The following is a 14,222-nucleotide window of genomic DNA, read 5'->3' as shown; positions in this document are numbered from 1 at the left end:
AAAAACAAACGCAGCTTTAGTTTAAGTAACTTAATTTTGGTACTAATTACACGGGCACTACGTGAAACTTCCTGTGGTTTTTTATCAAGCTAAGGCAGTCCCATCAATCATCATAGCTAACTATTGACTCATTTTATTCTGATCGCATAAGTCAAGGCACATGTAATATATTTCGAATATGGCACCAGTTGATTCGACTTAGCTTTTAGGTAATGATTCAACCTTCAGCGAAACCATTATTGTTTGAACATGAAAGAGCTAGCCACGGATTTATTTAATAACTTGAGTTCCTTCTTGAACAAATGGGGAAAGTGGAACAGAGAAAGAAAATATCAAATTGGCTAATCAAGAATAATTTTCCTTTACATTATTAACAATTGCATGATTGTAAAAGGAAGCTGATAAGATGGCTTACAGTGTTTGCGCAGTAACTTCCTTCTGTTACTTTAAATGATGGAAAAGTATAAAAATAGAAAAGACTTAGTTTTTCCTTAGAGCGTCCGTAGCAGTCATGTCAAATGTACCAAATGTCAAATATTTGGTATATTTGGCATACCAAACACAAAAAATCTCCTTTATCAAATGTTTCAAATCTTATTATTTTTGTCACATGTGAACAATACCCTCACAAATTTGCCACTGTACGGACAGCTGTGGCATAAGCTTTTATTATTTTTTTATTCCATTTTCTCTCTCATCTCTCCGTCAGTCTCACCCTCAAACCCCAATCCTCTCCTCTCAAACCCCACTCTATCTCTCTGTCTCCCACTCCCTGTTTCTCTCGGCGCCGTCGCCCTGCTCGGCCTCGGCACCTCCGTGCTCACCAAGACGCTGACGTTCGTCTCTATGTTCTCTGCCTTCGTAGATCCGATCCCGTGGCTCATCGTGCTCGCTTTCTTCTTCACCCACGGGTTCATCAAGACCGAGCTCGAGAACCGAATCGCTTACCAGCTTGTCGTTGGCACGAATCTGACTTTCAACACGATCAAGCAGACGATCGGGTGGACCGATTGGGCCAAGGCGGTGATCGTGCTTGGGTTGGTGTCGTTGATTGTTAGGGTGATTTGTAATGGGATCTGGTGGTATGGGTGTGGGGTTTTGATTTGTGGGAGTGGGTTTTGGGTCATGGTGGTACAGTGGCGGCGTGGGGCCGTGGTTGTGGCTGGGTATTGATCAATCAAAGATCTCTCTCTACCTCCAAACCAAAACAGAGCAAGAAACACATCCAAAACCTTAAAATTTTTCAACAATGGCAAAGATTAACGGCTCTTTGCAACAAACCCATCCAGAAAATCCCACACTCCAAACTTTCTTTCATGCCCTCAACCCCATATCTCTTGTCCTCTCTTAGAATTCAAACTCCAACCAACCCATCCCTCTCAGACTCACCATAGAGAGCTTTATCATGGAGAGAGGACCCAAGTACAATTTAATTATGGTTCTATGGGTTGTGGGGCTTGGGGCTTCCGATTTGGTGTTGGTGGGCTATGGGTTTGTTTTGAATTGTGTTTTGGGTTGTGGAGGATGTGGTGGTTGTGTGGTGGTGGCTGTTGGTTGTTGGCAGCAGTGTGGTGGTTGTTGATTGTGATTGATGTGTTGTAAATATTATTTTAATGTATAGAATTGAATGATAAAACATCTGATAAATGGGATGTTGTAAAATGATGTGGTAAAATAATAAAGTAGGTCTTTGGTGTGGCAAAATGGCATAATTTTTGCCACATCTGCTGTGGATGCTCTTATACAGTTAATTGGGGTAAAAAAGTAAAAAGATTGAAAAAAAATTTGTTTAGTTAAGAAGAAAAATGAAAAGATAGAAAATGATTTTTATATATTTATTCTCATGCCCCTATTACATAAACAATAGAAATAAAAAATTAAGTTTATAAGGAAAAAAAAAAAACTAATGTTTAGAACCACACACCCCTAAAACCAACTTTATTGGGGTGTGTATTGCTAAAAAATCTTCACACTTTGCTATGGTAAGTTGTTATTTGATTGGAAGTGAGAGATGGGAGGGAAGAGAGAGAAATGATTATGTTTATAGTTTATATCATTTGATTAGATAGTTTATATTATTTTAATGAGTTGTATGTTAGAATAAAAAAATGAAATATTAGGTGAGTTGTGAAATGATTAGTAAAATAGATAACGTAACTTTTTAGAGTGTAAAATGACAATTTTTTTAAGAAATCGGATGCTAATGCTCTTAGATGAAAGATAAAACATAGGGAGAGGAGAGGGGTAGATGGGTAACTCCGTATCTAAGCCCACTTTCTCCCTCTTAGTATATTGATTTTTCTATTTAGATATTTTAATTCTATTTAATTTTTAACCAAATGTGAGACATCTCTCTCTCTTTGAGCCAGACAATAAATTAAATGTGAGTATAAGTTATGGCGTGTTTGATAATGAGAGGAGAGGAGACGGGAAGCTAGTGGAAATGTACTAATTTTTACTATTATATTTCGACCATCTGCCCTTATTATTTCATTTTTCTTCCTCCATCTAGACATAGGATAAGGCAACACAAGAACTTCCTCTTGTAGATCTTCATTGACATAAAACGGCAATTTTGCAAGCCATATATGCCAGTGAGCTTAAATTACTGTAATTCAGGGACGGAGTCACACTAAGGCCCTGGTCCCCTCGAGTTGCAGATTTTTTTATTAAAAAAAAAAAAAAAAAGATATTAGAGCTTAATTCGAATTAAGTCCAAGAAAAATAAAACTTGACCCCTCCCTCCAAAATCTTGACACCCCCACCCCCCCCCCCCTGTCACAGATCAACCCAAGCACCCACATATCAGCCTATTAGGCCATATTTTATCCCAAAATTGACGATGACGACGATGACAACAACAACAAAAACAACAACAAATTCCACATATCAGCCCATATTTGGTAATACTAAATATATGTTTTGTTGGATTTTCATGATCTTTTTTCCTGCCCCTTAACTCGAAATCTGGCTCTGTTCCAGCCCTAATTAAGATAAGTACAGAGAATAATGAATACTCCGTGTATAGTTTGAACTTCAAATCCAATGGCAAGCAAATCCATGAAGATATATAGGATGTTGCCGTTTTGTCTTTTCATTCCAACATTCCATTGCTCGTAAGTGACTCGAACTACATTACAGTGCAACAACAAACTCAGTGGAAAATACAAGAAGATGAGTCAGGAAAGTGGCATCCATAGTTGGATTTGACAATGTTTAGAAGCCATCATAACATTTGGCATCAAAACTGACTCGCAAGATAGACATAGCCATCTTTATGCGTAGAAAGATAATGCGCACTTCATGGAAATGAATTCAGAGCTGTTTGGGAAAGAAGCCTGAAAAAGCAAATGGTTTATATATCATATATCTATATTGATAATAGTATTTGGTGATGTGCATAGATCTAAATATGGAAGTAGAGAAATATAGAAATATGTAGGGGACCCTGAAGGGGGGACAGTAATACTTACGAAGTGATTGTTAACAACCCTTGTGATGTTAACTTCATTTTTAATGGTAATTAACTCTCTGTAGTCAACATTTATATCACAATCTAGGGCAACCTACAAGACATAGGAACCATATTAAACTATCATAGAGAATATATAATATTAGAGTTTCAATATTGCCATAATGGTGAAGTGATTAAATTTGTAATCTTGGAAGAAAGTGGCTTTATCATCTAGGAAGGAAATGTTATTTATACTAATCATACTTTTTTTAATAGTGTATTGGACTAACGTGGCAGGGCACTTCCTTTCATTTCAAAAACAGTGATGTGCATTTTCATTAGGGTTTTTACATATATCACCCTTTAACCCTTGATCTAAGTGTGTCGATATTGGATCCTTATCATTTCGATTTGAATATTTAACCCCCTACACATTAGGTCTGTGGAAAACTAAACATTGTGTTAGTATTTTTCATTAATTCTAACAAATTAAACCATGTGTAATGTGTACATGATCAAGATATTGATATTTTAAAATTATTAATGATGTGTACTTCATGTGATTAAATTTATTAGCTTTTAACGTAAAAAAGTAATATAATGTTTGATCAATTACAAAACTAATTTATAGGGATTAATTAATTGTTCAAATTCAAAGTACAAGCAACAAATTGACACTCACATTCTAAAAGAAATATTTCTAAAAATCATAAAAGAAATGGCATGTCAATAAAATTGACAGAAGTCCACTTCCTATCACGCTATTCTGAGTGGGGAATCCAAAAAAGAACACCAACTTCTTTACGAGTCTATGTTAGCCCAAAAATAAAAAACGACAACAACCTCTTTACAAGCGTAACAAGCCTACTTCTGCTTTGCATTATTGAGTGATTTTTGTACTATGAGAGCATGAAAGTAAAAAATATAAGGTGGCCAAAAGAGTAAAGCTTTGTTTTGGTAAAATGAGATGCACTACAAACCTTAATCTTTAAGAAAGCCATATGATGCATCAATAGTTGAGCTCTAACATCACCTAATATATTCATCTGAATCATGTCTTTCCTTGAGCCACCATGCAATGAAGCCCCATCAACAATTTGGCTGACATTCACACACTCAAACAAAACCCTGGTTGGCACACTGACATTATTGCTGTGAGCAGGTTGAATGAATCCTGGAACTCGAATTACACCTATTGGCAATCCTTCATTATATAGACCAAGCCGTGTAGAACCATACCTTAGGCCAAACTTGTTAGGATTTTGAGCATTCAGGGTTAAAGTGATGACAGATGAAACAAACAGGAATGAGTCAGAATAGGTATCTAGGTTATACCAATCCAAACTTATTGTTTGGAAAGTGAAAACAGGCTTTTGTGGCTTCAAAAAGAAGATCACAAGAATTGTAGCAACCCCAAGTGTGAGAACTATAAATAGAAGGAAGATGACAAGAAAGAAGCAGCATCTCTTGAAAGAACATGCATGCCATAGTTTTTGGAATTGTAAGCAATCTAAATGCTGTCTTGGACCATCCATGGCTGGTCACCATGGTTTTTTTGCTGATTTAACATAAAAACAGTAACATGAGAAATTCCCTAATTGTTTAATTAGTAATACTTCTATGGGAAGGAGGAATGTGATGTCTTTCTTTTGAAGGTAGCATTCTATTATTCCTTTCAAAGGGTGATTCCAAAACCTTTCATATAGCAACCTGTGCCCAAAGGAATTAGCTTTCTTCAAACTAATTCTATGCTTTTAGAATTTAAATTAAAACAATGATGCAAGATGGTATAAAAATTTTGAAGATCAACAAATAGTTCGAGTTAGATGACCAACAAATGTGTGGGATTAAGTAATCTGATTAGCAAAACATAAGATCCTTGCTCTATATTCCTTCCCCCCCTTTTTGTTTTCGCTTTTGAAGAATGACATCTCTTTTAGTCTTTTCTTAAGTTGATCTCCTCACGAGAATGCTGTTTTCTTAATTTATTACTAGTCCTTAGCATGTGGCAAAAGCTTTCTCTCATATATCTATAGGTAGTCTAAGCTCCTACATCATTGCCAAAGCTTGTAAATGGTAAAAACCAAATCCCTTTCTTTAATCAAAAGTGATTGGTCATTTTGAAATAAGGGATAAGAAGTATTAGTATAGGTCGGCAGCCAAAATTTGCAATCCTTAAGCAGACGTACCATCAATCAAAGTAGAGAAAGTTTGTAACACAAAAAAATTCACAATTATTGATATGGCAAATTGTTAGTAATAGGTAAAAATTTGTCAACGCAATTGTTGTGAAAAGTGTTATGAAATTTGTTGTATTTATAGCATTGCTCATCAAATTATTTGTTCCCCATCTTTTTTTTGAGCTCCTCAGACACCGTTTTCTCAACGAATAAACATTACTATAATCGCTAGACAGAATTTTTTATGATCTAGTCATCCCTACCCTTAAAATATATCCCCGCGATACAAAATAAAAATTCGAGAGTGCTTATCGACAGTAATTCTATCATCCTATCCCAACTAAATTGTATCATTTGGGGTAAGTTGCAAAAAGGCATAAAGGCTGGTTCTATGGCAATGGGACAATTCATGTGAACAATCATCATCACAGGCTAGCATTGCCATCTTAGCCACCAAAACCACAAACACCTTTACCCACTATAGACGTTACAGGTGCAAAACCTGAACATAAAACCTGCGTCCTATATTCCCTTTGCTGGGCACGGGACAAGAACTTAAACTTATCATGTGTACCTGTGCGCAGCTTGCGTTTTGTGTCTGTCCTTTGCGTGGCGCCCAAAAAAAAAAAAAAAAAAAAACCCACTCACATTATACTACATCCCTCGACCATATGGCATGTCGAAGAAGGGCCCATCTACAAGGAGCCCATCTGGAATCAATAACTTCAAGGAAACAACATTCTTTTTTTAAACAACTTTTATCTCATGTGAATATAATGTTACTCCAATTACAATACATTATGTTAATATTTTTTTTTTTAAATCATAAAATATATTATTATCAACATGACTTGTAAGAAATTGTCCTACCAATAAGTCTGAGGACACAAATTTTTTTATGACTTTTTCACAACTACTGAAATAGCGTGTTGTTATTGAGACTAATAAAAATAATATCAATGAATATTTTTTTATTTAAGAAAGGATAATTCGATGATTGGGGAGGAGAGATTTGAACCCTATATGTCTCTATTCATTTGTAGGGTTGTAAATGAACCTAGTCTTTCATAAATAACTTAGGCTTCGCTTGATAAAAAAAACTTGTTAATATTTGTTTATTTATAAACAGGCTAATTTTGAGCTTTAGTTTTAGGCTTCATTAGTAAACAAGTCAAGTCCAAAAAATAAAATGTTATGAATAGTCTCATGAATATTAGGGCTTGAAACAAAACAAGCTAAATTTAAACTTGTTTATGAACTTGGTAATAGACTTGATATGTGCATGAAAAATAAACTCATCTTACTAAGACTTTAATTACTTGGGAGTTTGGACCACTCATCCAAACCAAACAGGCTTTATAATAAGTTTAATATAGATTTGATATTGTACTATTGTTGAATCTCAAGCTAAAAAACCATATTGAACTTGACCGAACTAATAAATCAAAGTGAGCCAAGCCAAGCTCAAGCTTTAAGAATTTTTAATGAGCTCGAGCTGAAGCATTATTTGTAGGCTTGTTTGAGCTTAAACATTTTAGTTTGGTTATCAAACCAAGCTCAAACATTCACTACTCCACAAAACTCAACTCATTTACAACTCTATCAATTAAAAACACAAAGAAATATCAGTCAGTTAATCTAAAGAGATTATTGGCAACAGTAATATCAACAATTAGTCCCTACAAAATGAAATTTGTGTCCCAAACATTCCTCTTTTCCTACAAGTCCCAATTAAGTTAGGTATGAAGTGTCCTATTAATTCCCTATCAAAGCTGGAAGCAGTAGTGGAATGTTAGGTACAACTCACAAGGTATTGTTGTTATAGGTTTAATGGTCTACATCTACATCCCTAGCATAGCATAATCAAACAAGTGAATTTGGTAAGGATATGTTTTTTGATGACTTGGATCACATGCAGTCCACCGACGAAGAGAAAACATCCCAAATTATTTGTTCACCCTTTCTCGGTCCATATTATATGATAGCTGAAAACTCTTGCACGAAATACATGGGGAGGAACTTGGTAGACCCACACAGTCACCACCCACCATGCTCTCTGGCCACCTTCTGTTGTCAACAATCACGAGTAGTCCTTTTAAGCACCACCCCCATATGCATCTTTCTCGTCATTTCATTACTACCACTGCAGCCTGCAGGTGGGTCCATCTTCCTAGGTCTTTTTTTTTTTTGAGGGGGCATCTTCCTAGGTCTTAGTATTACTTACTGTTAATTTGTGATCCCCAAAGATTCCCATATGGCCTGACTATATGACACAGCCACCTCAATTTTTGGAGGCAAGTATAAAATTTACTTTTAAAAATATTTGAGAAAATTTACTTCATTAACTTTTGCCAGATAAGTGGGAAAAAAAAAATATTTACTAGGTATATGTAAAGATAATTTACTAGGCATGTAGAGAATTTACTTTAAAAAGATTTTGAGAAAAATCTACTCCATTAACTTTTGCGGTGACAGAGGATAAGTGAAACAGAAAACGAATTACTAGATATATGTAAAGGTAATATATAGTAAATTACAATCTATCACTTAAAATAATGTTTTGTTGTGATCCTAGCGTAACTAAAAAAAAAATCAATAAGCCTATCTACTACACCTTTTTTTTCACATAATTTCTTATGGTTAGTGAGTTGACAACTGAGCTGACAGATTATTAGTGTGAAATATACAACTAATAAGTTGTAAAGAAGTTGTGTATACAACATTAATATAAATATTTTGAGCTTCCTATCAAGTTTAAAAAAACATGGGCTTATTTCTTTGAGTAATGATAAGAATATTTTAAAATTTTTAAAATTTTAACATAATTAATACCAATTTTTGTGAAAAAGTTTTGTAGGCTAGACTTATTGATTTCCTTTGACAAAACAAAACCAAAAAAAGAAAAATTCAGGCACCCAGTAAGTTCGCCAAATGGCAGTGAGATCCCACCTCGCAAATTGTGAGTAAGGTTAAGATTGATTGTAACGTGCGACACACGGCTGGAAGGAAGACTAGACCCAGTCTTCCATGCTGCATGCATCACAATGAGGATAGGTTAGGTTTATGTCTCCATGTGCAGTTTTAATTAACTATAACATAATTTATGACAAGAATCAGTAATAAGTGAGTCCTCAGTGACACAAAACCCAATTTCGTGGCATAAAGTCAACATAATGGAATATGAAGAAAAATTAGCTGATTAGCTAAGTATCATAATATAAAAAGGCTCAACTAACACCATAGAGTTTTAAACTCCTAACAAGTGAGCAGAAGCAATAACCATTTGGCTTAGGACCATTCTAAGCAGTAGGTAATCAAAATACAAATAATCAAATCCAAAAATCAATGACCCTATTGTAATTTGTAAAAGAACCAAGATGCAAACAAACACCAAAGTTGACATTCATCAGGTTTTAGTCATTTTTATCACAGACTACACATCATCATTAATACAAAAAGATAAAATTCAAAATCCCAAATTCAAGGTCTTCAAGGTAGAAAGTAACCTAAATACCTATGTACTCCCCATACAACAGTACTACTTCAGTACAATCTCCATAAAAGCCTTAAGCAAGTTCATGTTGTTTGTAACCCCAGTCCATCAGATTACAACCATTCCTGTAAGCAGTAAAATCGAGAGCAACAACTCTTTTCAGAAAGACAATATAGTAAAAACAAGCAACAAATGAGAGGGAACAAGAAAACAAGTCAATAAAGAAGCTTGCAAAAGGATGAAACTCACTAACATGTAGCCTTATTTACATAAACTAGCAAGCATGGGAAAAGCTTGCTCAGAAATCTCCCCCAACAATAACAGAGAGGTCATCGAAGCTCCAAAGATCCATCGAGTTACCATCCTGAGTCGTGTCCCCACTGAACAATGCCTCAATGGATTCATCCCAGCTTCCCTCAAGATATGGCATCTGGAAGTCCGAGTTCTCAAAAGCTGATAGCTCCTCAGACAGTGTCTTTGCAGCGTTATCTTCAACAAAAACTGCATTCCCAGAGTCAGATTTCAGTTTCTTTGGGGGGTTAGCATCCTCCAGGAACTGAGTATTATCCCCTTCTACACTGGATGAAAAAACAGATGAGATTTCTGGAGTCTTAGGACCCTGTTCTCCAAATCCATAGTCAGAACAATCAAACGAGTTACTCCCCTGATCTGAACTAAAGTACACTGGGGCCGTATTAGGGGAAGCAAATGGCTTGAGGCCGACATCTGCATTAACAGGGATGGAATCCATATACCCATACTGGTTGGTAAAAGGTTTCTCTTCCATCAAACCCATGGTAAAGTCCTGATCAGAGTTGTTCACAAAATTAAAATTTTGGTTCAGGTTGGGCTGGACAGAGTTCAGGTTTGCCTTGGCAAGTGGTTTCTGCAGATTTGCCTTAACTGAACGCTTTGGAGAAGCACGAGGAGTCTCCTCAGGGAAATTCACCTTAGCTTTCTTGCCACGAATTCTCCGCGCCTCTGCATCATAAGCTCTTGCAGCTTCTTCTGCAGTGTTAAAAGTTCCAAGCCAGACACGAACCCCTTTCCTTGGGTCTCGAATCTCAGCAGCCCACTTACCCCATGGGCGCTGCCGGATTCCACGATACTGATTTTTCCTCTTTCTCTTGGCAGATTTTTCAGCTTGCCCATTGAATTCCACAGATTTTACAGGCTTAGATCCTTCAATAAGTAGAGAAGAAACAGATATATTATCCAGATTCATGAATCAAGAGATGAGTACATAATTTAGGAACATATATATTATGCACTACAACTCCATAAGAGATTGAGATAACACACACATGCTAGGGTATTTTTCAAAATACCCAACGAATTCCACAAATTTAATCATTGCAACAAAACAAGGATCAATAAAGAAGAGATTATAAAATTGCATGAGTGCTTATTCAGAAAAATTCTACTCAGGGAAAATGAAAATTAACCAATCAGTGAAACTCAAAACAATACTTCAGTTTCAAAGCAATTTCCAAATCAACAATACACATGAGACCCTAAACCATTTTAAGCAGACACCATTTAAAAGAAAAATAAATTGAAACAAAACCATCTATGATTCAATTATAAATAACTTGTGATCGAATAAAATTATAAAGCCACAATTTCCATTTCGTCACATATAGATGATCAATAAAAATAGAAATACTTGACTCTCCTAATATCAAGATAAACAGATCCATGTAATAGAGCAGTTAAAACAGAAGAAGAAGAAGAAGAAGAAACATGTAAATAATGACCGAAATGTTAGAAATAAATATAAACATAATTCATTGAATAATAATCAAAGAACAGAAAGAGCATGACCTTCTATAGGACCAAGCAAACTTAAAGAAAAAATCAGCTACCTTTGAGTAAATTATTATCTTCTTTTACTTTACGCTAAATCTTTGAACAGGAAAGATTAAATATTTTCTACAAATATATATATATATATATATATTTTGGATGGGTTCTCCAAGCCTTACAAAGCAGAGCATTATAGTTTTAAAGAAATAAAATCAGAGAGATTTTCGATCATAAGCCATGATTATCACTGACAAAAAGGCATAGTTAATTTCCACAACTGTGACAAAATCTAGAAACTGAGTTGCCCAAAAAATTGACATATCAAAAGACAAAAGCTTTATGTAAAGTTAAGCACTGATTCCCAAAAAAAAAAAAAAAAAAACATATACCACATATTTGATGCTCAATTATTTTGATTAAGAAAAAGCAAAAGGGATTAACAGATCATACAAGGATCAACCCCTTTTTCTCAACAATGAAACAAATTTATACAGATGATCCAAAGCCACCATGATAAACCATCAAAAAAATAGTTGCCATATTTTTTAAAATGATCTTGAAATGATCATAAACCCGAAACCTTCCACATCAATCTAAAACACCCAGAGGCTATTCTTCAACATCACCAAAATAACACCCACAAAAATATTTGGAATAAAAAGCATTTCTAAAAAAATGACCAGCAAAATCAGAAACCCAATATCATATATAAAAAATAAAATAAAATAAAACAAAGTTTGCCCAGAAAATTTTACTTCTACCACATAAAATCACAAACAAACAAACAAATAGCACTAAGAAAACAAAAGGTTACAATTTTGATTATTATTAAAAAAAAAAATTCGATTAAACCACGTTGATATATCATCCAAAATGAAACAAACCAAAAACTAAAAAAAAAAAAAATTCAAACTTTGATCAACAAAACCCACATCAATATCAGCCAAAACTAGCCAAAATATATTAACTTTCAACCCCCACAGTATATAAAGTGAAGCGGTTTACCAGAAGAACGAGGAGCAGAGAAAGCAAAGGGCTTGACATCTTGCACGAGGACCTCCTCTTCCTCATCGATATCTGACTCGTCATCGTCCTTGAAGCCCTGGAAATCTTGCTCGAAATCGTCGTCAATGTCAACGACAGGCTTCGAGAACCTCCTTCCCGAGGTGGGTTTTTTCCGATCTCCCCAGAGATAGTCCGCCGTGAGCCGCCGAGGCCCGACCGGCCCTATGAAGTCGGAGATAATAGCTCCTCCACACATGATGAGGGCGGTGTTTGGTTGTTTCTTCTTCTAAATTTTTGGTCTTTGTGTTATGAAAGTGAAAAGGTTTTTTCTTTTCTTATTTTTGGGGGAAAAAGTATGAGAAATGTGGGTCTAGATTTTGTGAGAGAAAAATTTGTACGCGTTTGAGTGAGAGTTGGAGTGTTTTGAGGGTTTATAAAGGAGTTGGTGAACAAAGGTTTTTTCTTTTTTTTCACTTTTTATTATATATGTTTTTGTAGCAAATGGTTGGGGTCGGCGATTTTGAGGCTTTGGCGGAGGATTTTTTGACATTTTTACCCTTTTTTGTAGGACATTTTTACCCTTTGTCTAGTTGGTATTTTACTAAATATTTTTTTGGGTTTTTAGTAGTACAAATGCCCCTAGAGTTTTAGCCTGAGGGTACTACACTACTTGGGGTGTACTTTACACGTGGGTGTGAGACAGAGAGAGAGAGAGAGAGAGACAGAGTATTGATCACGTAAGGGCATCCCCCAATGGTACATGTAAACCCAAAATTTTCTATAATAGAAAGTGAAATCTTAGATAAAAAAAAAAAAAAAAAAAAAAAAAAAAAAAGTGTGAAATCTAAAAAAACCCTCTTTATATTTATATTTTTTTTGGCTCTTGATGAGTTACTGTTCACTTTTCAAATGCTTTTTTTTTATTATAGTTTATAATAATTAGGTGTTGAATAAAAAAATATTGGAATATGTGTAGTTGTTAAAAAATAAATAAATAATGAATGAAGAAATAATATTTAAATGAGATAGAGAATAGAATAGAGAATCTGTTGGAAGTATATTTGAAAAAGTGAGTAACTAAAAGGTAAAAGTCAATGTTTATTCTCCAAATATTACAAAAAAAATTGGAGATTCTGCTAGGATGCTCTAAGAAGAGTAGAAGTTGAAGAACACTTTCATTTTTTATTTAAAAAAAATTAAAAATTAAAAATTTAAAAAAAAAAAAAAAAAAAAAAAAAACCTTAGAACATAAATTGATAAATAGAGAGGGAGAGATTGACTGCATTTAATGTTGTATTAGCTAAATCAGTATCTCAACCATTTCTGCTCATTTGTTGGCAGATCTTGTAGATGGTGACTTGGTGAGGGATCCCCTCCCTCCTTTGTTTGAATAAATCTTCAAGCATTATTACTCAAAAAAAGAAGGAAAAAAAAAAAAAAAAAACACCATGTTGGTGTTTTACTTTTCATGAAATTATTAATGGTCAATCTGGATGGTTGGATTTGGACAATTAAAATAAAAAGTACCTTATTTGAATAGTTTAAAAGAGTTCAAGAATTTGGATTTGATAAATCCATATTTTAAAACCTTGAAATTCTTAGATTTGAAATAACTTCTAAACAAATTGAATTTTAAAAATCCTTGAGACATACTTCAATAAATTTTATAATTTTAAATCGTTATAGGTATAAAACACATCCAAACAAGAAATTTTAATATTTATAGATTTGGAATCAATACATTCTAAATCCATTACTTTAAAATTCAAATTCAAGTATCTAAACAGAATAATTTACCTCACTTTTGTTTTATCATAAATTTTTGTGTGCGGTGGCGGCAACCCCCGGGGGGGGGGGGGGGGTGGGGTGGGGGGGAGAGATTATTTATTGTGCTTAACTACCACAAATGAGGTTTGTTGATAGAAGCATTAAATTGAAGGTAATAAAGACGTGACTTTAATAAAGTGATGTGCATCAATTCTTAAAATAGCTGTATGTGCATTTTCAATTTAGGGATGGTAACGAGATGGAGTGGGGTACTCGGATTAGGGTGTCTTGCCCTTATCCTACCCGTCTACAAGACAAGGAAAATCTGATTAGGGTAGGTTGGTTATGAGAATTGGGTGTGAGCTATTTTATTATCCCTAATGAGATGTTTTCTTATTTTTGATACAAGATAAAAATTATAATCTAACCTAATTTAAATATATATGTGTGTGTGAAGTTTCTTCCTGAAGACTTAAACCTCGACCCTTACCCCCCACACCTCACAAGCACCTATACT

At 34.6% G+C, this 14,222-nt stretch overlaps 1 protein-coding gene across 3 annotated transcripts; it reads right to left on the bottom strand.

The window, feature by feature from the left end:
• Positions 1-8,861: 8,861 nt before the first annotated feature.
• On the bottom strand, positions 8,862-12,411 carry LOC115989686 (ethylene-responsive transcription factor RAP2-12-like). 3 transcript variants are annotated; one of them, XM_031113496.1, is made up of 3 exons: positions 11,939-12,411; positions 9,381-10,309; positions 8,992-9,252 (listed from the first exon to the last, which is right to left on the bottom strand). In XM_031113496.1, the coding sequence occupies exons 1-2, from the start codon at positions 12,192-12,194 to the stop codon at positions 9,426-9,428; spliced, it is 1,140 nt and encodes a 379-aa protein (XP_030969356.1). In that variant the 5' UTR covers positions 12,195-12,411; the 3' UTR covers positions 8,992-9,252; positions 9,381-9,425. The 3 variants fall into 3 exon arrangements, with proteins under 3 accessions (XP_030969355.1, XP_030969356.1, XP_030969357.1); XM_031113497.1 differs by having other exon boundaries at positions 9,013-9,252; positions 9,377-10,309; XM_031113495.1 differs by having other exon boundaries at positions 8,862-10,309.
• Positions 12,412-14,222: the final 1,811 nt, after the last annotated feature.

Source organism: Quercus lobata, chromosome 5, assembly GCF_001633185.2.
Source record: "Quercus lobata isolate SW786 chromosome 5, ValleyOak3.0 Primary Assembly, whole genome shotgun sequence".
Classification (NCBI taxonomy): domain Eukaryota; kingdom Viridiplantae; phylum Streptophyta; class Magnoliopsida; order Fagales; family Fagaceae; genus Quercus; species Quercus lobata.
Note: the sequence above shows the minus strand (reverse complement) of the source record. Positions and strands in the feature narration are given on the sequence as shown.

Coding starts and splice junctions, on each gene's coding strand:
- LOC115989686 (XM_031113495.1), bottom strand. CDS start 12,194: ATGTGTGGAGGAGCTATTATCTCCGACTTCATAGGGCCGGTCGGGCCT. Junction 10,310..11,938: donor CTCTGCTCCTCGTTCTTCTG/GTAAACCGCTTC, acceptor TACTTATTGAAG/GATCTAAGCCTGTAAAATCT.